General features: G+C 35.5%; 1 protein-coding gene across 12 annotated transcripts in view; it reads left to right on the top strand.

Moving 5' to 3' along the window:
- Window positions 1-27,732, top strand: part of MRPL1 (mitochondrial ribosomal protein L1) — a 101,604-nt gene that overhangs the window by 62,078 nt on the left and 11,794 nt on the right. For 5 of the 12 annotated variants that reach the window (XM_027087679.1, XM_027087681.1, XM_027087678.1 and 2 more), the window contains 3 exons: window positions 1,208-1,314; window positions 25,068-25,149; window positions 26,558-26,860. In XM_027087679.1, the coding sequence (XP_026943480.1) occupies window positions 1,208-1,314; window positions 25,068-25,149; window positions 26,558-26,676 (308 nt within the window). In that variant the 3' untranslated portion in view covers window positions 26,677-26,860. Of the gene's footprint in view, window positions 1-1,207; window positions 1,315-14,897; window positions 15,125-19,747; window positions 19,827-25,067; window positions 25,150-26,557; window positions 26,861-27,732 lie in introns of those variants that run through there. The other 7 variants (XR_003428880.1, XR_003428879.1, XM_027087682.1 and 4 more) reach the window with 4 other exon arrangements.

Consider the following 27,732-nt stretch of genomic DNA (forward strand, 5'->3'; position numbering starts at 1 on the left):
GATTCCATTTTTCTCCTTTCTTTATTCAGTTGCATCTTTTTTTCCACCCTAATGGAGGACAAAGTGACATTCGAATCCAATAAGGTCTCAATTCTTAACTCTTTCTTCCTGCCAGCTTCTGTAACCATTTGTGCAGCAATGAGCTGCTTCCAGATTGTACCACTCACTGAGGTATTATTTCTACTGCTAGATCTTGCTACTTTTCTAGTTCCTTCCCTTCTTTATGGTAAGGCAGGTCAGACAAATTTCACACAAAGGTAATTAAAAAGTTCTTCAAAGATTTCAAGACTCCACTGTCAGCTTTTATCATGTGTTATTTTATAGGTTTTATTTTAATTTGTCATCAGTGTTTCTAAAGTATAAGCATCATCATTGTATATACTTATTTATTAGTTATTTATTACTGTACAACAATAATATCACAAATTTAGTGGCTTAAAACAACACACATTTACTGTGTCAGCTTCTGTGTGTCAGGAATATGTATACAGCTAAGCTAGGTTCTCTGCTTCAGGGTCTCATAAAGCTACAATCAAGGTGTCAGCTGGGGCTGTGATTTTATCTGAGACTTGACTGGGGAAAGTTCCCTTCCAGATTCATGTGGCTTTTTGGCAGAATCCAGTTCCTTGCAGGTTTCTGGACTGAGGATCTCAGTTTCTTGACCCATGGCTCTCCATATGCCCTCACAACATTGTAGCTTGCTTCTTCAAAGCCAGTAGGAAGAGAGACTCCTCCAAGATAGGCATTGCAGTTTTATGTAATGTAATCAGGTATGCATAATCATACTGTCTCTTGCTTAGAAGCACGTTGCAACTCTCACCCATATGCAAGGGGAAGGGATAACACAAAGGCATGAACACCAGGAAATGGGCCACCCTAAAGGCTCTCTGCCACAAATCATTTTTTATATCTTAACTTGGTTGAATGTTTCTCTCTTTTTTTTTTTTTTTTTTTTTTGCGGTACGCGGGCCTCTCACTGTTGTGGCCTCTCCCATTGCGGAGCACAGGCTCCAGACGCGCAGGCTCAGCAGTCATGGCTCACGGGCCATTCTCCCAGACCGGGGCACGAACCCGTGTCCCCCGCATCGGCAGGCGGACTCCCAACCACTGCGCCACCAGGGAAGCCCTGAATGTTTCTCTTACTCAGTAATTTTTGCTACTTGTTTAGATGTAATGGTAACTTTGGATTTTTTCCTTTTCTAACCAGATTCCATTGGCCGAGACATCCCCAAAATGCTTGAATTATTTAAAACTGGACATGAAATTAAGGTAGATGAAGAAAGGGAAAACTTTCTGGAGACCAAAATAGGAACAGTAAGTTATAGTGAAAATTATTCAGTAACCCCTTTTATTTTTTGCTTAAGTGATTCATTAATAATTTATAACATACCAGCCCTTTGAACTTGTTCTTGTCAGTAGCATTAGAAGTGGCACTGAATATATACATAGATAATTTTTTTTATGAGTTGAATTCATAAATTTTAGTGGTGCTTTAGAATTCCTTCTTTTCTAGAGTTATGTGCCACTCTCTGACATTTACTTGTACTTTGCCTTATTAGTCTATTCTATGTTATTTTTGCTAATATTTTAAGCATTTTGGGAGTTGGGTCTAGATCTTACATGTACCTTATAGAGTATTGCATAATGCTGAGTCCATAGTAAGTATTTAATGCTACTTTAATGGAATTGAGTAATTTGCTTTATTTTAATGAATTGTTTCTGATTATCCCTGCTTGTGTTTTAAAAGCTGTTTGCCCACTTATAGAAGATGCTGGAAATTAATTTCCAAAGCCATTTTTGGGACACTAATATAGCTAAATCAGATTTTTATAGGACTGTGTTTCAAAAGATATAGTTTTTTGCCAATATTTCTTAATCCTACAGAATTTCTAACGTGCCTATTTAATGTATGTAATTTTTTCCTGTGCAGTAACTATAGGAATAATAATAATATTGTTAGCCAAATTTAAACAGTGCCTACCAAGTGCTAGGTACTATTCCAGACATTTTTCATATATTCTGTCTTTTAATCCTGAACCCTATAAGAGGTAAATTATCATCTGTAATTTATAGGTGAAGGGATGGAAGCCCAAAGAGGTTAAGTAATTTTTCCAGTGTCTCACAGCTAGTATGAGGCATACTTGGTATTTACACCTTGGGAGTCTCCTCAAGAGTCCAGGCTCTTCAGCCTGTCTTGCCTCATGACTGGAGTTATTTGAAGAGCTATTATTCCTCCTCCCATCCTACTCCTGAGAGCAATTCTGCATTATAGCCCACCACTGGTAGTCCAAACTCATTGAGCTGTACCTATTGTAAATCATCAGAAATATATAAAAGGAACTTATCCAGTTTTATGGAAGGAAAACTTGCTTTAGAAAGGGGGCAAAGCAAGTTTAATCCAGTCAGGGATTGGGAAACCCCCCTTCGCCTTCATTATCATCAAAGCTTAGCTCTAATTCAGTTGGCATTGAGCTCTGCTTGAATCTGATGTTGGAATTTCCTTGTTCCCAAAAGGCCCTTGGCAGTGTGTCTTGTTTCTCAGGGATGGCAACATTGCAATGTGAAACACAAACAGGAAACCAAATACAAATTTTAAGAGACTATTCTAGAGCTGTAGAGACTTGGGCTTGAATACCTGTTCTGCTACTTAAGGGATGGCAGATTTTAGACAAGTTTCTTTTCTTCTTTTTTTTAAATGTTTCTTTAATTGAAGTATGGTTGATGCACAATATTGTATAAGTTACAGGTGTACAATATAGTGACTCACAATTTTTAGAAGTTATAATCCATTTATAGTTATTATAAAATGTTGTTTATATTCCCCATGTTGTACAATATATCCTGGCAGCTTATTTTATATGTAATAGTTTGTACCTCTTAACCCCTTACTCCTATATTGCCCCTCCTCCCAAACAAGTTTCTTAATGTTGTTGTGTCTCAAATTCCCTCATCTATAAAATTTATATAGTAATATCTATTTCACAATGTGGTATCAAAGATTAAATAAAATTTTAGAATGATAACACCTATTGTTACTGTTTTAGTTGGTCTGTTTAGGTCTGTAAAGTATCTTTATAAGACTCTTTCTTCCTAGATGTATCTTTTTTCTTAAGTAATGTTTTCAGTATATTGAGTAGTGTTAATAGTTTATATAGATCCTAACTCAGTGTATAAGAAACAATGGCATCTCATTCATTCTTTTTAACAAATACCATAGTGATTAAGACATGGGCTCCAGACCAGACTACCTGGGTCTTTTAGAGATATAATGCTTTTTCTTAATGAAAAAGAAATTAATCTGTGTGTCTCAAGAGAATCTTTTCTGAGTACTATTTAAATAGTATAGTATAGTAGGAGGTTAAGAGAATGGGTTTTAGATTCATACGTGTGGATTCAAATCCTAGTTGCAGATTAGAACTGTGTTACCTTGCTCTCTGAGCCTCAGTTTTCCCCCATTCCCCATTTTCCCTATATGTAAAATGATGTTGATAATGATATATACTTTCTAGATTAGGAAGGAGTAGATGAGATAATGACCTAATAACTATTAAACAGAATTCTACTTCTGGCTAAGATGGAGTAACAGGAACCTGATTTACTCTCCCACCTAAAGCAATTAGCATTACCTTGATACCAAAACCAGACAAAGGAAATGACAGTCCAGCATCATTCATGAATGCAGATATTAAAATTATAAACTAAACTTTAGCAAATAGAATCCAGCAATGTGTAAAAAGAATAGCGTATCATGATGAGTAGGGCTTATCCTAGGAATTCAAGGTTAGTTTAACATTCAACAATCAATCATTATAATTTACCACATTAACACACTAAAAATCAAAAGTCATGTGATCATCTCAGTAGATACAGAGAAAACATTTGACAGAATCCAACACTTGATCCTGACTAAAATGTCTCAGAAAACTAGGAATAGAAGTTAATGTCCTCAACCAGAAAAAGGGCATCTAAGAAAAAGCAACAGCTGATATCATAGTGATGAAAGGCTGAATGCTTTCCTCCTAAGATCAGGAACAAGATAAGGATATCCACTCTCACCACTTCTGTTCAGCATTAATCTAGGGATTCTAACTGGTGTAGTCAGGCAAAAAAAAGAGGCAGCAGATTAGAAAGGAAGAAGTAAAACTCATTTTTCAAAGGATGACATGATCTAGATACTAGAACAAGGAAGTGAGTTAAGTAAGTTGAAGGATACAAGATCAATATACAGAAATCAGTTTGCTTCTATATAACAGCAATGAACATTTACAAATTAAAATTTAAAACTAAGGAATACCATTTATAGTGGTATTAAAACATATGAAATACTTAGGGATAAATCTGACAAAAGATGTGAAAGATCCATACACTGGAAACTTCAAAACATAGTGGAGAGAAATTAAATAAAGAAGATCTAAATAAATGATGGAATGAATCATGTTCAGGGATTAGTAAACTTAATATTGTTAAGGTGTCAATTATCCCCAAAGTAATGTATAGATTCAGTACATTCTCAGTCAAAATCCCATTAAGGTTTTTTGTAGAACTGACATGATTCTAAAATTCATGTGAAAATACAAAGGATCTAGACTAGCCAAAACATCTTTAACAAAGGACAAAGTTGGAGGTCTACTATCTGATTTCAAGATTTATAAAGCTACAGGAATTAAGACAATGTGATGTTGATGTCAAAAGAGACAAAACAATCAATGGAGCAGAATAGAGAGTCCAAAAAAAAAAAAAAGGACAAAACACATACGGACAACTGATTTAAAACAAGATGCAAAAGCATTTTTAATGGCGAAACAAGTCTTTTTAACAAACGACACTGGAACAATTAGATATCTGTATCTGATAAAATGAACTTTGATCCACACTTCATACCATATATAATTACCTCAAAATGTGTCAAAGACCTAAATGTAAAGCTTAAAATTATAAAACTTCTGGAAGAAAATGTTGGGTCAGGGAATAATTTCTTAGATATGACACCAACAGCATGATCCACAAAAGAACAAATTGATAAATTGTACTTTTTAAAAATTAAAAGCCTTTTCTCTTTAAAAGATACTGTTAAGAAAATGAAAAGGTAAATTGCAGATTGGGATAAAATATTTGTAAATCATCTGTCTGATAAATCCACGATATATAAAGAACTCTTAAAACTCAACAATAAAACAATCCAGTTTTAAAAATCAAAAGATTTGAACACAACTCACTAAGGGGTGACAAACACATGGCAGACAAATGACAAACATATTGAAAGATGCTCAACATTATTGTAGTTAAGGAAATACAAATTAAAATCACAATGAGATATCATTACACATGTATTGGAATGACTAAAATTAAAAAGACTGATCATACCAACATTGGTGAGGATGTGGAGTGACTGGAATGTTCATATGCTGCTGTGAGAATGTAAAATGATGCAACCTCTTTGGCAAACAGTTTGGTAGATTAAGAAGTTTAATACCCACCTACTATATGATCCTACTACTTCACATTTACATATTTACTCAGGAGAAGTGGAAACATATGGTTACGCAAAGATTTGTAAACAAATGCTTATATCAGATTTATTTGTAATAGCCAAAACCCAGAAACATTTCACGTGTCCATTGACAGGTGAATGTATAAACAAACTTTGTTATGTCTATACAATTGAATATTCTTTAGTACAGTAATAAAAAGAAACAATTGATGCATGCTTTAACATGAATGAATTTTTTAAAAATCATGCTGAATGAAAGAAGCCAGACAAGAAAGAGTACATACTGTGTGATTCCATTTATGTAAAATTCTGGCAAATGCAAAGTAATGTATAGTGACAGAAACTAGACTGATAGTTGCCTTGTGGACAAGGTGGCTGGGATGGGGTGGGGGAGGAGGGATTACAAAGGAACACAAGGAATTTGGGGGATGATTGACATGTTTGTTATCCTGACTGGTGATGGTTTGAGTGTATACATATGTCAAAACTTAATAAATTGACACTTTAAAAATGTGCAACATATCCCTTGGAATACTGTTTAGCAATAAGAAGGAACAAACTATGGATACATGCTATGATGTGGACGAACCTCAAAAACATGCTTAGTGAAAGAAAGCAGATGCAGAAACCACATTTATGTGAAATGTCCAAAAAAAGGGTGAAACTGTAGAGACAAAAAGTAGATTAGTGGTTGCCTGGGGCGAGGGGTTGGGAGGAAACAGGCATTAACAGTAAATGTGCCTCAGGGATCATCAGTTTTAAAACTGATTTATGGTGTTGGTTGATAAACGTACTAAAAAATCATTGAATTATAAATTAGAAAATGGTGAATAACGTAATATGCAAAATATGCCTCTATAAAGTTATCAAGTATACCTCAATAAAGTTGTTGAAAAAGGAATAAAAATCTGTCTACAATTGTATCTAATACAATATAACTATTCCATAAAAATATTTATTTTTATAATTATCAGAGGTAACAGATTTTTTAAAAAGATTTCAAAGAAAGTAATATATCTTCCTTAAAAGTTGGCGATTTCCACGAGTGATGTTATTCTTATTACATAGTTGGAAATACTAAAGGTTTATTTTTGTTGTTGCTTTGTTTCTGTTGTTGCCACCTGTATGATACAAGGATTTGATTTAGAATGAGTGTGCAGATGAAGGGGCACTGACAGCATTACATGCCCATTCAGGGTCCGCCTCATTTTGGATAAAAGGGGGCTATCCAGAGCAGGGTCAACAAACGATGTTCGACCATGGGCCAAATCCAGTTGTGGCCTGTTTTTTTTTTATAACCTGTGAACTAAGAATGTCTTTACAGTTTTAAATGGTTTTAAAAAGCAAGCAAAACAAAGAATTTGCAGAGATTATATGTGGCCTACGAAGCTTAAAATATTTACTGTCTGGATCTTTAGAGAAAAGTTTTGCTGACTCCTAATCTAGAAAGATGTTTTGAGGGAGAGTGAAATGTATTAGTTTTGGGTTTTTATTTGCCTGTATGGGAGAGACTATCTTACTTTAGTTAAATCACCTAGAATTCCCTTGTTATAATTCTGTACTGCCACATTGCTTCAGGATCCAGTTCTAATACTGCTGTAATGTGAAATTGCTCTTGAGTAGTTTAAGCTGGTTTTTCTTCTGTATCAAAGTGATAAATACAATCAGTTGAATGATCTTTCTTAATTATCTGACTTGAGGATTAGCATCTTGGGTATTAGAACTCAACCAATAATGCCTTTATGTATCAGAACTCAACCACTAATGCCTTCGTATATCAGAACTTTACTAATGCTCTTATAGCCAGCCAGTATCTAACATTTGTCCGCATTACTTGCAGGTAAATTAGTTTCCTTCTTAATCTTTCCTACCATTTGTACCTATAGTTTACATATTCATGAAATTGTTTATGTCTGCACGCACTATCAGATAAAATACTCATATCAGTGAAAATGTCATTCAGATGATATATTGAACATCATGCTGACAGAACGGACTATTGTTGGAATATTTTATTTTTCAGTCTCTTATATTGCTGTTATGTAATCACCATTTATTTTCTCTCTTGGCATGAAGAATAAGTTGGTTGGGATAAAAGTGAGTTGCTAGGTGATCAGATTCAAGGGAAATGTCTTAAAGCATAAAACTAAAAAGAAAGTTTACAGGGGAGAAAAAGCACACTTCTTCAACTGGACCTTAAGTTTTTTAAAAATTTAAATTATGACTCTTTCCACGAAATAGAAATGAAACTAAGGCAGATTCTCAAAAAATGAAATTGAGACATAATATGTCTCAGTATATATATTCTAAATGGCAGTTTAATTTCAGGTAGTAATTAGATAATTTACAAATGATTAATCTGAGTTTAATATTTAGAAAACAATATCATAGCAATAATTCTGCTGCCCAGATAAACCTGTTGACATTTTAAAATTTTCAAATTAAAGTATTCACTTGGTTAAATTAAAGCGGTTTACAAAACTGTATAAGGGAACACTAAATCCCATCTGTCTGCAATTGTTTTCTTATGGAACTCCTATTAATAGTTTTATCTTGTGCTTCCAGAAATGTTACAGCCTAAACACCCTTGTAAAAATATATATTATATATGGTGAATCAGTATTTTATTTTATAAAAATTTAATTTACACTAAACTTTTCAAACAGTCCTTAAAAGTAATATTGAAAGAGAAAATTTTCATTCCTGGGATTTCACAAATGAGAGTCAGAGTTAAGAATCTTGTCCTTTATTCATTATAAGAATGTTTAGTCAGGTGTATATTTTGACATTACACAAAAAAACTAAACAGTGTCCAGATATTATAGCAGAAACCTGCCAGAATAAAGACTTTGAAGTAATTTTCAAAGGGTGTCTGTTAGTATTTTATAACATACCACAAATCCATTTTATGTCAGCTATGAGGCTCTCAGAAACATGCTTTGTTTTTTCTCAGTGATAGATTGCTTGTTTGATTTAAGAATCTTGGCCTCCAGCCTACTTTTCCAGATCACTTGTAAGTGTAATTGTAAGCCAGTAAGATTGGTTTTCTTAACTTGTCCTTTATTATAAGGTAAAAGTTCTTTCCAAGTTTCTATTAATGTTGACTTTCCCATTTTACAGAGGCACACATAATATCATTATATTTGTCAAAAACGAAAATGTTCTCTCTCTCTCCCTTCTTTCACTTTTGTTAATATTGACTGCTTCACATATTTTTGTTTTGTTTTGTTTTTGTTTTGCGGTACGCGAGCCTCTCACTGTTGTGGCCTCTCCCGTTGCGGAGCGCAGGCTCCGGACGCGCAGGCTCAGCGGCCATGGCTCACGTGCCCAGCCGCTCCGCGGCATGTGGGATCTTCCCGGACCGGGGCACGAACTCGTGTCCCCTGCATCGGCAGGCGGACTCTGAACCACTGCGCCACCAGGGAAGCCCTGCTTCACATATTTTAAAATCAAAGGTGATGGTGTTGTTAGGTTTCATTTGCTGAGAGTGGTGGAGATCAAGAGATAGAACTTTTCACTAGGAAAAAAAATTCTACAGCTGTAAAATACGGTACATTAGGACTTGTAGTAGGGAGCATTTATCAAGAAGAAAGGACATGAACTGTAGTTTAAAGGAAGATTTGGAATGTGCCTATTTGATGTATTTAACCTATCATAGTATTTCTTACCATAATAAATTATGACTCTCATGGCCTGTTATATACACTCCTAAAAGAGCCTGTAAAATTTGACCCATGTTTCTGTATATATGTTTTCAAGTAGCAGCTAACTTTTATGTCTGAATCCAGTTCAATAGAATCTCACATATGTAGAGATAGTTACTGTAGTTTTCATGGGTTTTAGACTTTGATTTTCAAATCAAGTCTAACCTAGAAATCTTCTGGGATTAATAAAGTTAGATAAAGTTTGAGGATAAAATGTAGATTTGTGTTATAATGCACAGTGGACCTTTTAAAGGGTGCAGTGTACTATAAAATCTACTCAGTTTCAGATCATTTTTTGTAGTTTTGGCCCCTTTATAAGTGCTTTGGTGTCAGCACAGAAACTTAGTGGGATTTTCCACACTTTCAAAAGAATGTTTAGTGAGGACCTGCTATATTTCCAATCAACCTTTTTTTTTTATTGAAGCTGATATTTATGCAGATATTTGAGTTAGAATATGATTGAAATCCACATAAAGCCATTTATCTAGGGAACTATTACTTCACATTTCACTTTATAGAACATTAAAAATGAATAAGTACAAAGAAGAATGACTTCTGCATACCAGCTTTTATATTTACACAATTAAAACATCTACATATTTTTATTCTTAAATGCTTACAAAATCTCTATAGGATCATGTCCAATCAACTTTTTCTGTTTAATTTTTCACTTCAAAGTAATTCAAGTGTACATGTACATGTATACTTTTAAAGTATACATGTATACTTTATACTTTTTAAAGCTTACATGTAAGCTTTTAAAAATGACTTTTCACTGTAATATTTTCTGAAACACCATAAAATCAGGAATCTTGATGATCTATCTTCATTTTACCTTAGAGCATTGGGGACTCCTTGGTTGATAGCACTTTAGAAAAGAAAATCTAAAGAGAAATTAAATCATATTCATAACATTTTAGGTAAGAAAATAATGAAACATTACATATTTTCTTGGAATTTATTGCTTAATAAAGCTTAGTTAAGCTCTTACTTGAAAGAGCTTAAACTCTTATTTTTAAATACCCTCAATGTCAGCATATCTTTTTCCTCAGTTTTTTATTTTGCAAAATTTTAAATGAATGGAAAGGTTGAAAGAATAGTATAACAAACACCTATATACTCATCACCTAGATTCACCAATTTTGTCACATTTGCTTAGAAAAACTAGGATAAGTAGTTTGCTTAGAGAAAATAGTAGATATTCTTTTATATTTTCTAAACCACTTAAAATTAAGTTGCAGGCATCATAACACTTCATTCATCATAACACTTTTATTTGCATATAAAATACACAAATATTTTATATGCATAATTTATATGTATAGCCTAAGAATAGGACATTCTTCTGTATATTTTTTTAAAATTTATTTTATTGAAGAATAGTTGATTTACAATGTGTTAATTTCTACTGTACAGCAAAGTGATTCCGTTATACATATATATACATTCTTTTTCCTATTCTTTTCCATTATGGTTTATTGCAGGATATTGAATATAGTTCCCTGTGCTATCCTGTGTATGTTTTTTTAAAGTACTTTTGTTTTTTAGTGTAGTTTGTAGAATTTATTGCTATTTTTTTCTATTTATAAATTATTGATTTGCTTTTTCTTTATTATATTATCTTGAGATTTGTTTTGTTTTATAATTTTCTAAGTTTTATATGAGGTTTGTGAGTTTTTTTTTTTCTTAATAAGAGTTTAAATTTGTGAATTTGCCTCTAATTACATGTTTGATATTTAGTTTTCTTGTCATTATTTTCTAAATAATCTGCCATGGGACTTTTTATTCTTATTTGGGAGAGTATTTTAAAATTTTGGAACCTTTTTTGACTTTTAAAATTTTTACTATATTCTAGTTTGACTGCCTTATGGTTGAAGACCGCATCCTTTTTAGTTTCTACTTTTAAAAAATTCCTCGAGACTTTCCTTGTGGCCCATAGTATAAGATTAATATTCTTTTTCCAAGTATCACATGGACACTTGAAAATAACATGTGCTCTGAGGCTTCCAGGTAAAGATGGATTGAATGCATACCACAGTAGTAACTGATTAGAAAATGTCAAATCTTAAGTCAGCAATGGAGAAAGCCAAAATATTAATATAATTTAAATTTCAGGATCTTTAAAAAGGCTAGGATCTGGCTCTAGATATCTCTGTGTTAATGGTATGTGTGGGGATGGGGCAAGAACCTTCTGAAATAGGATTAGTTGAAAACTCTTGAAGAGTTTTACATATTTCATGACTCTGGGTAACTGCCCTTTCCCATGCTAGCAGATGGTGGGAAAGATTAAAACAAAGGTCTCTTACTGGGGGAGATCAGGAGTTGAGAAAATTGAAAACAGGGAGATTAAGTGAATATATGTATATGGAATGTTGAGAAATCCTTCCCTCCTCCCCACCCAGTCCTCTTCCCTTACCTTGCTCTCAGAATTCTGGCCACCAGTCTAGGCAGGAGATTAGATGAGGATTAATTCAAGAATAATTATAATAGACTTTTGAGCAGCTTTGTAATATTTTCCTTCCCATTTGAACATTCATGGTGGTTTTACTTTTTCAGTCTCTGGATGAAGAAGTAGTTCATTTCTGGTACTTTGATGAAAATTGACATGATTTAAAAATAATTGTTATTATTTGTAGGGCTTTTTTTTAATGTAGTTTTTTTTTTTTTTCCCGGTACGCGGGCCTCTCACTGTTGTGGCCTCTTCCGTTGCGGAGCACAGGCTCCGGACGCGCAGGCTCAGCGGCCATGGCTCACGGGCCCAGCCGCTCCGCGGCATGTGGGATCTTCCCAAACCCGAGCACGAACCCGTGTCCCCTGCATCGGCAGGTGGACTCTCAACCACTGCGCACCAGGGAAGCCCTATTTTTTCCTTCTTTTAATAGCTCTCTGAAGTTTTTCTTTTCTATTTTCTTTTTCCATATCTCTCTTTTTTTTTCTCTTCTCTACTCTTCCCTACCTCCTGGTTCATCCACCTACATGTTGGAAAGACATGAAAAATAGAATTAAATTTATGGGAAAATTAATGTGAATTAGTTGAAAGTGAATACCACAGACTAGTTTTTCAATGAAATACAACTAACTTTGATAACATAGAGTATCTAATCCAAAAATGTTGCTTGATAGATGCTGCCTCAGTTAATTATGCTATATAATTAACAAATCAGTGGTTTATATTAAACAGTGTTTTTAATGTAAATGTTCTCTAAAGATGTTTAAATATTTTCCTGTAATCTCAATTCACATTCATTATATCACATTCATTACATCATATTCATTACATTCACATTCATTACAGCATAAAACTTCTAAAACATATTTGACAGTCTTTGAATTATTACTAATTCCAAATTAGTGGCGTCAGTAAGTTTATTTGGAAACATTGATTCCTCCTGTGAGTGGAGTCCTACTTTTCCTATTTATTTTCTTATGTCACAAGACAGATTCCTACTAGTATCCTGTGAAATCAACTTAAGTAAATAAAAGAGTAAAGTATTCTAAAGAAACTATACTTTCAAAATATGTATGCCACTTGTTCTGCTTTAATTTAGAAACTATTGCTATTTCTTTTAATTTATTAATATTGAATTAGAACATAAATTCTTAAATAATTTGGATTGAGGAAGACTTCTAAAAACTTCATTAAATATAATTGAAATTTTGAAGAACATCTTTTAAATGTAATATAATAGCCTAGCTTTGACATGAATGGTTATCATAGCATTAAAGGAAAAACAAGTGGAACCCTTTTACAATCATGTAAATATCCAGATTTTGAAGACTTGTAAATAATAATGCTATTGGCAAATCAAACCATTTTCTTAAAAGAAATTAAAAAAAACAGGATAGGACATCTCAGATTTCTGTTTATAATAAATCATGCCAAGACCTGATTTAATTAGTGTTTCTTGTCTGGGTTTCAAATATACTTGGATCTTTGACATACTTAATATAAAGGCAGTGTCTTTGATGTGCTTTTCCCCCCTATTTTTAAAGTTGTAGACATGGTCCATTCATAGGTGTGTATCACTATGTTTTGCTTGTGTAATAGTGAATTGTTTTGTGGCAAGAATATTGTCAACTTGCCAGCTGATAAAAGATGATGTATATGGTAACAAAAATAAACAAGTTCAGGGCAAGGGAATATAAACATAGTAAAATCTTTTGTTGAAATCAGAGCCTTCAGTTTTAGCGAACATGTTAGAACAGGAAAAGTGAACGTGTCGGAGTTCAGTTAAACAAGATGTGAGTAGTGTAGAGCGTGGAAAATGAAGCCTTATTTTGAAGCATCTAGATCCACAAGTTGAGAAAGTGGCAAGCAAGGAGTATTGCTTAAATCAATTAGATACAAACAATAGTTGGATACAAGGAGGCAGCTCATTGGTTCATGGCTCATTGCCACTTCCCCTCCTTTTTCCTCCATTTCTTCCAGTTGATGATTAACTTTTCTTTCATTGCATTATTTTTGGTATATTGCAGTGTACTGTGTCATAGATAAGGAAATTTAAAGGTGGAAAATAAACTGTAGAATATAAAAGTCAAATTCTGTACTTTTTAGTTCTCAATAAAAATAAAGGAGGTAGACTGGCAGTAGATCTTAGATTTCTAAAAGTATGGGGCTAAGAAAGAGGAGAAAATAATGTTTATCCTGGACCCAGTATGTGCCAGCATTTTGCTTGATGCTTTATTGTGAGAGATGTATATTTATTTAACTGGGATGAATAGTCTTTGTAGTATTTTAGGGTATATCCATTGTATGGATTTTTATCAGTTGTTCTTACCAGTAGTCATATTAGAATTAAAAATAGTTTATTATCATTTTTAGTTTTCTTATCTATACTGTCATGAAAGCAGATGATAATTTCCCAGAACTTTTGGGATGGGAAGTGTGACTCTCCCCTTCAATCAGATATAAGTAATAGCATAAGAAAAACCATACCATTTGAGAGAAACAGCTAACTTTGCTTTTTAATTCATTGCAGTAACTCAACAATGTAGTGATCATTGATCAATAGAATAACACATGATGAAAAATATGTGACATAACATGCAGTAGGGAAGTAAACTGACTTGCTTTCCTTTGTTTGCCAACCCATTTGTTAATAAGTAATTGTCAGTACACTGCACACACAGCTTTCTTTTGTTAGCTTTATTTCAAAAAGCAGTGAAAAGTATGATAGCTTTTACTGAATTCTGTCTTTATCCAAATCCTTGTAGAAGAAATTGAATGGATCTGAAAGATAATTCCCTGCGATTTTCATTAGTGTTACTTCTAAACAAATAATAGCATTTAGTAATATAGTATTTACAGTAAACAATAAAACATCTATAAGATCCTATTATGAATTATTAAATATATTAAATGTAACACAAAACTACGGATTTTTCAGACAACTTTATCATGAGCAATGATGAAGGCTGCTTTTGCCTTACAGCACCCATAGATTTTGGTAAAGATATTGATTTGTTAAAGTGATGTAAAGCATAAATCATACTACAACTTGTCTTTGCATGAATTTTTGTATACTTGGAGATAAATAATGTATTCTAATACAGGAGTTGGAAAACAATGGCTCTGTGGTCTGTTTTTGTACCACCTGTGAGCTTAGAATGGTCTTTTAAGAGGTTGTATAAAAAAAGAATATGCAGCAGAAATCATATGTGACCCTCCAAGCCTAAAATATTTACTCTTTGGTCCTTTACAGAAAAAGTTTGCCAACCCTAAAATATAAACATATAAAACATAAGCCTGTGAAGTTCTGGTTCCAAGTGAGATGGTGTAATAATCACATGACACCCTATCTCTCTCAGTGAGTGCACCTATTATAAAACCTGGACAGAATGCATGGAGCAGCTATTCGAAGACTCTGAAAAGTCAATAGTAGCAGGTGAATTAGGGAAGACCAGAATTTGAAGTACCACCAAACTGGCGGTGAGTTTGCCATTTTTCCTTTTGTGTTGTCACATGGCCTGGTCTCAACATAGCCTGAAACCGGGAAGCAGACATCAATGCAGGCAGAGAGCCCCAGGAGAGCTCTAGGAGAAGCCCTCTACCTCAGGCTTGGGAAATAGAGATCATGGCTCCTAACAGTGACAGTGGGTGCAGAGGAAGACACAGGTATCTAAAATTGAGAAATGGGGTTGCCTCACTTTCTGATTGGAGGATCTATGGTCTCAAGAGGTAGGGGCATGCACCCTTTTCTTATCTTCTCTGTCTTCCTGCCAGTTGGCCCCCACTGCCAAAACAGTTGGAGGAAGTAAGAGGCAAAATGTAAATAAAACCTCAGCTTTCTGGGCAGAGTGCTGAAAAGGAGAGCCTCAGGGAACCAGAAAGTACTGGGGATATCAAGGGGCGGGGTACTTAGGAAAGGGATCTCATAAAAATTATGTGTTAACTTCTGGAGCTGAAATTAATGGAGGTGACAGAGGAAAGAGTCAAAGAACTTGAAGGTAGATCATAAATCTAAAAAACAGAGATGAAAGATAGGAAAAAAAAAAAAAGACCATCAAGGCCCTATGGGACGATAACAAAGATCTAACTTTCATATCGGTGTCTCAAAAGGAAAGGAGGAAATATTGTGCAGAAAATTACTTTTTTAAAAAATGGCGAGATTATGGAGAAACTCTCATACATTGATGGTTGGAATACAAAATAATACAGCCACTCTAGAAAACAGTTTGATAGTGTCTTGTAAAGCTAAATATACGTTTACTGTAAGGTCCACCAGTTCCCTTCCCATAGAGTTGAAACATTTGTGGTGAAATCAAAACTTAACGTTCACACAAGTATCTGAACACAAATATTTATAGGAACTGTAGTGATAATCATCAAAAGATGGAAAAATCTCAGTTATCCTTCTATGTGTGAATGGATTAAAAAAAAAACATGTGGTACATCCGTATAATGGAGTATGACTCAGTGATAAGAAAAGGTATGAACTATTGATAGACACAACAATTTAGGTCAGTCCCAAAAGGTTACATACTGTAACCTGAGTGAAAGTAGTCTCAAAAGGTTACATACTGACACCAAAAGCCCAGGTAACAAAAGAGATAAATTGTATTTTATCAAAACAAGACTTTTGTGCATCAGAGGACACTATCAACAGAATGATATGGCAAGCCACTGAATGGCAGAAAATATCTGCAAACTATATATATACCTGATAAGAGACTTGTATCTAAAATATATAAAGTACTCTTATAACTCAATAATAAAAAGATAAAGTGAGCAAAGTATCTGAACACACATTTCTCCAAATAAGATATACAAATAGCCAATAAACACATGAAAAGATGCTCAGCATCATTAGCCATCAAGAAAACGCAAATTAAAACCAAATGAGATACTGCATTACACCTACTGAAATGGCTGTTACCAAAAGAACACACATTAGTGTTGGCGAGAGTGGGGAGCATTGCTGGTGGGGATGTGAAGTGGTGCAGCTGCTGTGGAAGATGGTGTGGCGGTTCCTCAAAAAGTTAAACAGAATTACCATAAGATCCATCAATTCCACTTATAGATATATACCCCAAAGAATTGAAAGCAGGGACTCAGAGAGGTATATGTATACCCATGTTCATAGCAGCATTGTTCACAATAGCCAAAAGGTGGAAGCAACCCAAGTGTCCATCTCAGGCTGGACGGATAAACAAAATGCATATGTACACACAGTAGAATATTATTCAGCCTTAAAAAGGCAGGAAATTCTGACACTTGCTACAACATGAATGAAACTTAGAGACATCATGCTAAATGAAATAAGCCAGTTACAAAAGGACAAATATGTGATTCCACCAAATATTTGTCCCAAAGGACAAATATTATATGATTCCAAATGTGATATGAGGTACCTAGAGCAGTTAAATTCATAGAAACGGAAAGTAGAATGGTAGTTGTCAGGGGCTGGGGGTTGAAGGGAATGGGGAGTTAGTGTTTAATGGGTACAGACTTTTAGATTCAGGAGATAGGGTTCTAGAGATAGATGGTGGTCAGAGTTGTACAACAATGTGAATTATGGAGGAAAGAAAATGAAGGTTACATGTAATTATTCCATCTGTATGACTTTTTTTTTTTTTTTTTTTTTTTTGGGGTTGCGGGCCTCTCCCTCTTGTGGCCTTTCCCATTGCGGAGCACAGGCTCCACACGCGCAGGCTCAGCGGCCATGGCTCACGGGCCCAGCCGCTCTGCGGCATGTGGGATCTTCCCGGACCGGGGCATGAGCCTGCGTCCTCTGCATCGGCAGGTGGACTCTCAACCACTACGCCACCAGGGAAGCCCTGTATGACATTTTTAAAGAGATGAAAAGTTGCCAGGGATTAGGAGTGGCTAAGAGAGGCCACATCAGGGATGAGGAAGGATTTTTTGGGTTCTGTGTCCAGTACTGTGGTAGTAGTTACTCAAATATATGCAGGAGTTAAAATTTATAGAACTGTACACCCCCAAAAAGGTTACTTTTACTGCCTTTCAATTCAAAAAATATAATTAAATATATACATAAGTCTGTAACAACATAATTAGCTGTTAGGACCCATGGTGGTGGGGGGATGTGGAGGTCTGGGTCTATCCCTCCGTACCAAAAGTGAGAATGGTTTTTATTTTGTTTCAGCGAAACGTGAAGAAATAAAGTATACCTTGTCATTTATAGCATCTTTTTTTTAATTTTTTTATTTTTTGCGATGCGCGGGCTTTTCACTGCTGTGGCCTCTCCTGTTGCGGAGCACAGGCTCCGGACGCGCAGGCTCAGCGGCCATGGCTCACGGGCCCAGCCGCTCCGCGGCATGTGGGATCTTCCCGGACCGGGGCACGAACCCGTGTCCCCTGTATCGGCAGGCGGACTCTCAACCACTGCGCCACCAGGGAAGCCCCATTTATAGCATCTTAAAGGACTGGTTTTATAGTTTAAAATGCTAAACTAAAACTAGTTTTTTTTTTTTTAATCAACAGGTGATAACATGCACATAATAATATTTGAAAAATACTGAATAGCATAAATAAGAATATAAACGTTATTTTAAAATTGCAATTGGTAACATTTTAGTGCTTTTCATTACTGCTCTTTCTCTATGCATGCATTTGTGTGTGTGTGTAGCAGAGCAGAAACCTTATTCAGAAACCTTGATGAAGGAATGGAAAAGGGAAGCCTCGAGCCCTAAAAACACCTTCTCCTTGAGGGGAGGGGAGTAAATGAATTTTAAGGGGTAGGAGGCAGGCATATCATCAGGGCTCTAGGAAAGGGGAGGCGATTTCCAAGGCACTATGCATTTATTTTTTATGTAATTGCTGTCATACTATATATTGAGTTTTCTATTCTCTTTTCCTTAAATACTCTATCTTGAATATTCTCCAAAATCATTAAAATTCTTACAGAGTATTATTTTCATAGCTGTATTGTGGATATATCTTAATTTATTCAATTTTACTCCTTTTCTTGGGCATTTAGGTTGTTTCCAGTATCACTCATTATTATAAGCATGATTCCTTTGAACATAAATTCACATAAATTCTCATGTGCACAGAATGCAGTCTGTGTGTAAATGTACAGCTCTATTGAAAAGTCTGAATTTAATGCAGTACAAACATGAAATAGTCTTCTCCATCCCCCGATTCCAAGTGTGCCATGTACAATTTTTCTTCTCTGTTATGCACAGGCATGTTAGGTGACAGGCATAATTCTAGTGGCTCTCAGTAATTAAAAGTGCAGTGAGATTCAGTTCAAAAATGTGATCTGCTATCCAGAGATTTTCCTTGTTCAATTTGGAACCAGGCTTTTATAGCTCGTGATCTGAAGCAGGGAGGGCTTAGTAAAATTTCACTCACACCTTCTCCCACTCTAGACTGTAGAGTGCTGCAGTGACTTGATTCAGTTCTAAATACCTCACCCTACTCCCTGTTCCAGGCCTAACTCTTCTGTGGTAGAGGCTTAACAAAGGGAATAAGGGAGAAGTGGCAACTTCCCCGTCTTACCTGCCTGTATTTGTGGTCCCCACTTTGGTTGTTGCCACTTCTCTGGCCAGTGACCAGCTCTTACTTATTTGATGTCCTTCAAGCATATGTTCAGCAAACTAGTATATTCTTCTGGCAGTGCCCCCAGTCTCTACACAAGAGCCTCTTGGAGCCTTGCCTCTTGGCCTGCTTCTCCTTAGCGTGGTTGTTGATTATGGTGAGAACTTTTCAGCCTTAATTGTTGGCGTCTTTCTTTAAAATATAGGGCACGCAGTACATGCCTTTTTTGCTTTCAGATTTAGGCCCTGGTCATCAGTCCTGAAGAAACTTCCAGAAAGGCCCCATGCAACATCTTGTTTCAAGTGCATATATAGAATATACGGCAGTTGTTGAAACAGTTGCTAAGCATTTTTCCTACTTTTATTTTAAATGGCAATGCAATTCTTAGCTTGACAAAACATTTTTTTGCCTCGTCTGCATAATAGATGCATTGTACGATACCAAAAATCTATCAGCACCCAACAAAGCTTTCTGTTAAACACAACAAAACAAAAATCTTTTCTGCTTTAGCAAAAAGTAATGGTTTCTTTTGCCCATTCACTTTCTCAGACATCCTTTGGTCTATCTTCCACAACAGAGGTCTGCAAACTGTGGCCTGTGGGCCACTTCCAGCTCTCCAGCTGTTTTTGTAAGTAAAGTTTTCTTGAAGCACAGCTGTGGTCATTTGTTTATGTATTGTCTGTGATGACTTTTGCACCACAACAGCAGAACTGAGTATTTGCGACAGAAACCGTTAGGCCTGCAAAGCCCAAAATATTTACTGTCTGACCATTTACAGAGAAAGTTTGCCAACTCCTGTTTTACACCCTTCCTCTAAAATTCTTTCCAAAACGTAAACCAGAAATACCATTTGTCTGCTTAAAAACATTAAGTAGCTTCTCACTGTTGACAGAATATATTCTAAAATCTTTAGCTGTACATTCAAATCTTTTTATAATTTAGTGTCAAATCACTATGTCAAGTTCAAATTCAGGATTTCCTGTTATTTTCAGTGATGCAGCTTGAAGTCTAGAGTTACAAATTGGCAGCTTACAGGCTGAGTTTGGCCCCCAGACTTGTTCTGTTTTATTGATTCAGCATTTAAAAACTAGATAATGTCACATAGAAATCCAGGTTTCTAGTTGTTCTTCACCAGTCAAGAGTTCTGGTAAACCGGCCTCAGAGCCCTCAGTGTAACATTCTGTTAGCACTCAGTGGCTGCTGCCTCTTCCCTATGGAGCAGTGCTCTCCACCTATGCACAGCCTGTGCCCCGTGGGTCCTGTATGCATATGCACTCAAACCCAGTCCTCTTCAATCATGCATGTTACCTGCTGTGGCCACTGTAGCCATTTGAGTTTGCAACCCTGGGCCTAGATATAGTGAGCTGCCTTCTGGTCACCTGATCCACCTGTTCTCACATTACCTCTTGCTGCTCCATCTGCCTAGAAGATCCTCTTTGTCCTTCAGAATTCTTCATCCTTTAAGACTCATTTAAAATACAACCTTTGTGAAGCCTTCTCTGCCAAAGGCAGTCACTTCTTCCTCTCTACCCTTGTGGCACTTTGTTCATTTGATTAGAGTAGCACCTGTCATGTTGTATTTTAGTGACCAGATGGTGAGCTCCTTGACGTTAAGGTTTGTATCTTACTCATCTTTCTGTTCCTAGTCCCCAGCATGTTGCCCAACAAAGAGTGAAGGCCAAGTAAATGTTGCTGAATTGTACGCCGTTAACATCTAAAAACTGGGAAGGTAGGAAAGGATTCATTAGGTGCAAAGAAAAATTCATATTTTTCCCACTTAAATGTATATTCTTTCCCTTTCAGTATTTCACTTAGTTTCCTCTTTTTCTCCCCTTAGTTTATTACCAACTCATTTGTGTTTCCCAGACAACTGACACTTTAATTTTCATTAAGGATTACCAACACTTACTAGCTGTGTCCAGGGTTACAAGCTAATAAATGGTGGAAATGGGGTTCAAAGTCACATTTCTCTGCCTTTAGAGCTCATGCACATAGCTGCTGAGCCACTCCTTATCATGTGCGTGCTTTTGAATAAGTTACAAAGTTTTCTAAGTCTCAGTTTCTAATTGTAAAAGAGGAATGATAGGGCTTCCCTGGTGGCGCAGTGGTTGTGAGTCTGCCTGCCGATGCAGGGGACACGGGTTCGTGCCCTGGTCTGGGAAGATCCCGCATGCTGTGGAGCGGTTAGGCCCGTGAGCCATGGCTGCTGAGCCTGCGCGTCTGGAGCCTGTGCTCCGCAACGGGAAAGGCCACAACAGTGAGAGGCCCGCGTACTGCAAAAAAAAAAAAAAAAAGAGGAATGATAATGGTTCCCATCTTTTAGGATACGTGGGAGAAATGAATGAGAATATCTATGTAATGCTTAGAACAGAGTTTGTCTTAGAGTAAGCACCCAATAAATAGAGCTGCTCTAGTATTATTATTACTATTATTATTACTGCTGCCACTGCTGCTGCTACTACTTCTACTACTACTGTTACTTAATGTATAGGAGATACACAGACTGTCTTGTCTTCCTTTTCTTGGTTTAGACTTTCAGGAGTCAAGGGAATTGAGTGTTGGCCCACCTGCAGAAACCATTGCCAGGCTACCCTATTTGTAACCCTAGAACATTGCACTTGGAAGGGGTTTTGGAGGTCAGGTGTTCTAACAAGTGCTTATCCAAAGCAGCAGTCCTCTCTGCAGTTCCCAGCTAGAGATGATCAGTCATCTAGAGGCTGTTACAACATTTACAGTGACAGAAGCTGGCCACTTGAGGTGGAAAATATGATTGTTTAAAAACTATGCACACACACTTTGCTTTTTCTTTTTATTTTTGTCCTCTGTAAAATGTAGAAAATTAAGTTGAATCCTTTTTCCATACTGTTGTCCTTAGTACTTCAAAGTATTTGAGCCAAATTAAACAGCGACACTGATGGTTTTCAGAGTGTAGCCCTTTTAACTTGAGCCCCTTTCCTCAGGAGCCTTTCTTCTCTCTTCCCCTTTCTTTTATTCAAAGAATCCTCGAAGACCCTAAAAGCATAGGCTAAAATTTTTGTGTGCCTGTGTGCATTTTTCTGGTGCAAGTTTTGATAACCCGAAAAAAGTTTAGGAATCACTGTCTTAGACACTCTCATGACTATAGTTTATCCTGCATATGTCTGCATCTCAAAGGGACAAACAATGGTTAAGGACCACAGTTTTTTAGTTTTCTCATAATGGTAGAGAGCGATTGAAAACAAAGGTTAGGAATTGCATAGAAAGAGGAAAACCTGAGAGTTAAAGCAAATCAGCTGTATCGATTGAGCCACCTCCCTGACATCTTTGGGAAGTCTTCCATCTAGTCTGCTTCGGGAATTATTTCTGATATAATAAGGATGTTAAGCAGAAGGGAGGATTCAGTAAATCAGTCTTTTCTTAAAAACATTTATGCTACAGAGCAAGGAATAACTATTTTGCCCTGTAGTGGACAATCACTTTAGCTAAACATAGGTACTGTTGTGACTATTATATATTCAAATACACACATATGTACACACACAAATACAGTGCTTAACAGAGTTCAATATCGCCTTCAAGGTCAACCCCTTCCACTCCCCCAGCCCCCACCTTTTTCCTGCTTTGCCAAGTCTAATGCTCTGCTATTGAGAATCTAACAGATGATATATCCTCAAAATGGTCCTCCTTACCTTTGTCAGGCCACAGAATGTTACGGTGTGGAAAAGCACTACTGGAAGAACAGAGCAACTGAGATATAGATGGAGAAGCTTGTAAATGTTGCTTTCCTGAGTTATCTCTAGATCATTGTCGGCCCAAATAAATTTCCTATGCAAGTTTTGATAAAATGCATGCATGCATGCATACATTTTTTTTTACATAGCTCTTTGTCATCAGTAGTCAATTGTGTAATCCAAGTTATGCCCATAAAATATATCTTTTTCATAATTTTACAAAATATCTAAAAGAAAAAGTAAAGTGAGGTATTATGGCTAAAAATATATTTTAAGATTCAGTAGAGGACATAGTACTGATAATTAGAGGTGCTAAAATTTGGACAAAAGTGTGAACTATATTTTTGGGTTTTTTTGTTTTTGTTTTTTGCGGTACGCGGCCCTCTCACTGCTGTGGCCTCTCCCGTTGCGGAGCACAGGCTCCGGACACGCAGGCTCAGCGGCCATGGCTCACGGGCCCAGCCGCTCTGCAGCATGTGGGATCTTCCCGGACCGGGGCACGAACCCGTGTCCCCTGCATCGGCAGGCGGACTCTCAACCACTGCGCCACCAGGGAAGCCCTAAACTATATTTTAAAACAATTTGTATATTTTAAAACTTAATGAAACCATTGAAGTCATCTGTTTTGCATTTCTTTTTTGTTCTTCTTGTTGTTTGGGTTTTTTTGTTTTGCATTTCTAAAGCCTATGTTGTTAGGTTATTGTAAGAATGGCAATATAAGTCTGCAGAAAGTATAGTTACAAAAATCTGAGAAGTTTAGTATATACAGTCCAACAGTATAGCTTGTAACTATCAAGGAAGATATACTGGATCTCTTGCTTTTTCTTGTATCTATTGCTTTCCCAAATCTAAGGTAGGTATAGGTCTTTACAAAGGGTAAAGGAACTCCTTAGAGCTGTGTTGGTTACTTAAGTTGATAATAGAAAGGAGGACGTTTTGAGGGAAAGTGGAGAATTAAGAGAGGAATGAAAGGACACATGTTGATACTCTTGGTGTTTTGTTTTGTTTTCTTTTTTTTTACCATAGCAAATGTAAGGTGCCCTGTCTGTCAGTGAACTACGTACTTCAATACAACTTAAAGTCTATAAGTTCTATGGATTTAATAAGGAGAACTAAGCATTGCTTGATTTTTTTCCCTCTCCAAACTCCCACTTGTGGATTGGCATAAAGTGAAAATTCCTCCAGTAATGCCCAAGCCTTCTCATTTAGGGTTTGATACTGCATCATGCCTAAGTGAATGTCGAATAAATGTTGTCTGATGATGATGAGAATAATTTGTTTCAGGAGGAATTCTCTTTATGCTTATGTACTACATGTCTCACAGTGGTCTCAAGAGTCATTGGAAAATAGAATTCTTGTTTGAACTCTTACTGTCTAATTTTTGCCAATTACACTATTATAAGTTTTATATGAATTTTAAAAACTGGATTCATTTGGCAAAGTGCAAAATCCTCTAAACATAGGAATGCAATAGAACTGATTTTAACTGGTATATTTAAGAAGAATAACATGCACTGAATTTGAATGGTAAACTCAAGGACTTTCCAAAGATGTGTGCTGGGTTTAGGTGTTTTATGAATAGGGCTCATTCACTATACATTTACTTACTGTAGCTTTTACTAAGTAGCAGGATAATTGTTATTGCAGAGTTAGAGTGTTAGCATAGCATCTTGAAAATGCCTCTGTGTGGGATACGTTATGTGAATGTGCGTTGTCAAGTAGTTTCATTTTAGACTTTTGAAAGCATTAACTTCTAAATATTTTCTTAGTTTATTTTAAAAAATAAACAACTTGAAAAAAAAATATCACTAATTCCTTGGTGGTAGGGAAAGGGTGGGGGGAATGGTGTATTCTGCCCCAGGATATGCTTTGGGGAAATTACTTGGAATTCAAGGAATCGCAAGTGGAGCAACTTTAAAACACTTTGCTATAATGTGTTCTAAAAGGTAATTAAGTCTTGACATGTAAAGACATGTTAATGTAGTATTCTGAAAAAAGTTATGGAAGTTTTTTTCTTTCACGGTAGGGTCTCCTAATACATAATTTGCACTAGTTGAATATTTGAAAAAACTGTCTGGAACAACTACTGATACAGTTACCAAAAATAGTATTATCATCTCACTTTCACATCATTAACGTTATATATCCTTTTCTTTCAGCTGGATATGTCAAGTGACCAGATAGCTGCCAATCTGCAAGCAGTTATCAGTGAAGTTTGTAGGCAAAGACCGCTGAATTTGGGTAAGTGGTTCCCTGGGGTAGCTTTCCTTGTAGCTCTGTGATACTTTAAAAAGGTAAAATATTAAGAAAACAATCCAGTTAATATGCAACTGCAATAGCAATAATATTTCCAGGGATTAAAGAAATACAACTTAATTCTCCAAAGGATTCCTAATGACCTTATTAAGAAGTTGTAGTTGTTTGGAGAGGAGACCTCTTTAACATTAATAAGCAATACATTGTGAAACCTTTATAAATTCCCACATTATTTCTACCGTTAAATGTAATAAAGTTTGAAAGAAAACTGTAACGGATTGCCTTAAACTTACAATAGTGTTTAAGCAGAAACTAAAGTCATTTATGAGATAGATGATATTTTGAAGCCAGACCATTCACTTTGTCACTGGTATTAGCAGTTGGCTTTCTTAATCTTATTTATTTTAGAAAAGAAACAAGGTTTTTAATCATGTCACAAGAATCACTATTTATAAATGGGGTGATTCGTGGAGAACAGTGAAACTTGATGTGGAAGCTGTGTCATAGGCTAGGAACACGTGTAGTACCCACTGCATTACCTGCCATTCACAGTCCTTCCTCAGGCAAACGTGTTCTCTTTCCGCTGGTTGAAAGCAAGAGTCTGTAACCCTCATTTGACTATGCACTTACAGGCTTACTATTATAGGACTCTGCCATGTTTCATTTTATAAACCAAGTGTATAATTAAAACACAATCTCACGTTATGTTTAACCTTCTTTGGGAGTTAAACACACTGATGAATAAATACCTCATTTGTTAATTCTGTTGTGCTAGATATGGCCATAGTACTTAGTGATTGTATGTGTATAGATTCTTCTCTTTCATGGAGAACTTTGTTTTGAGTATAGGAGCCTCTGAACCTATATCAGGAGTAGAATGATGAACAGTAAATCTCTAAAAGCAATGTAGTTACCTTCTCTTTGCCATTTTAACTGAGGGTCCCTTAACATTGTTCTTATGAAACGCTTTTTAATTTTTAAGGAATTTTACTAAATGTTTGGTAACACAGAGTTAGCATCTGTGCTGTTTTAAATAAATATTTAGAATCTTGCCATCAAATGTAAATATCATCACCTGTTCCCTTTACTGTTGACTTTGCAATGAAATAAATTCTAGGTGATCACCTTCTGAAAGAGAGAAATGAATTATTAGTGAATATGTGTAGTTCCATCTGTAAATCTCTCATATACTATGGTACAGCTAGTTTGTCTTCTACTCTAGAAATGAAGCGATCTTCCCTTTGTTATAATTCAAAATAATAGTTCAGTAATATCAGTACTTTTCAAGTGAAAATATAACACGAGTCCTATAAAGTTTCTTGTTGTATGTTTGTATTTGCTCATTAGGTATCTATGGAATAAAATGAAAATTGATTCTTGTCTTTGTTTTCAGGACCCTTTGTGGTACGTGCTTTCCTTCGAAGTTCAACAAGTGAAGGTTTGTTACTAAAGATCGAGTCATTATTGCCTAAAGAAGTAGAACCCGAAGAAAGTGACAAAAAAGCTGCCTAAATGTGTTACATTGAGAAATTATTTTCAGTGGATCAAGAAACAACAGAGAAAATTAAAAACTGTTTAATTTCTAAGTTTGGTGTCTTGTTATTTCTTGATCATCATACTTGAAAGTAAATTTTAACACTGGAAAATCTTATAATACTTTCAAAACTAAGAAAATAAAATTTGCTCTGTGTCTGAACCTAACTTTTAGATCATGTTAAATTTTCTTCCTTAGTATTCAGCTTCTACAATCTGATAATTATAGCAGCAATTTCTAGCTTAATAACTTTCCCTTGAGAGTCATACCATCTGAGGGAAAAGTAACATCCTCAGTTCCCATAAGACAGAGAATGGCAGAGTCATGAGCTACATCACAAATATGACTATTTTCTGAAGAAAAAATATGGAAAATCTTCATTCTAATAATTCCTTAATGTCTTTTGTGATAGCATGAATATAGAAAATGATTAAGCCCTTAAAACAAGTGGGTGGAAAATTTTTTTTCTCTTAGGAATCAATTTATAGTATTTGTATTTTTTTGTAATAAGAATATTGTATATTTTATTTATTTATTTTTTAAAATATTATATATTTTAATGGTGCTTTGTAATATACAAGGCACTGTGTATGGTGTTTTTATGTACTTTATTTGATCCTGAATTCCTCTGCTTAATAGCAAGTTGTTAGTGTTTGTTGAATGAATATCCCATGAGGTAGATAAAACAACTTAATTTATGGTTGAAGGATCAGGCTGCCAGTTTGCATACTGGTGTTGGTCCTTAAGTGTTTACTGGTATGTGACAAAACAAAAAAAATAAGGATAATTTTGTCATGCAGTTGCCAACTGTCCTTTCTTGGGAACGATTTCTTTTACTCTGAGACTGTCTTCCACTTTTTTTAGGGGATGTTCAAGGGCTTTTTCTTATATGAAAAAATAGTCCTGATAAATTTGTTGGTGGGTTTTAATAACACTCACTTTGTAAAGAACATTTTGACGGCTCCATATAGGTCTCCCCAATTGTTTTTGAAATTTTAGTGGTCTGACAAGTCCAAAAGACTGTGAACAACCAT

Source organism: Aethalodelphis obliquidens, unplaced genomic scaffold, assembly GCF_003676395.1.
Source record: "Aethalodelphis obliquidens isolate GAN/ISIS:26980383/991018 unplaced genomic scaffold, ASM367639v1 scaffold59, whole genome shotgun sequence".
NCBI classification, from domain to species: domain Eukaryota; kingdom Metazoa; phylum Chordata; class Mammalia; order Artiodactyla; family Delphinidae; genus Aethalodelphis; species Aethalodelphis obliquidens.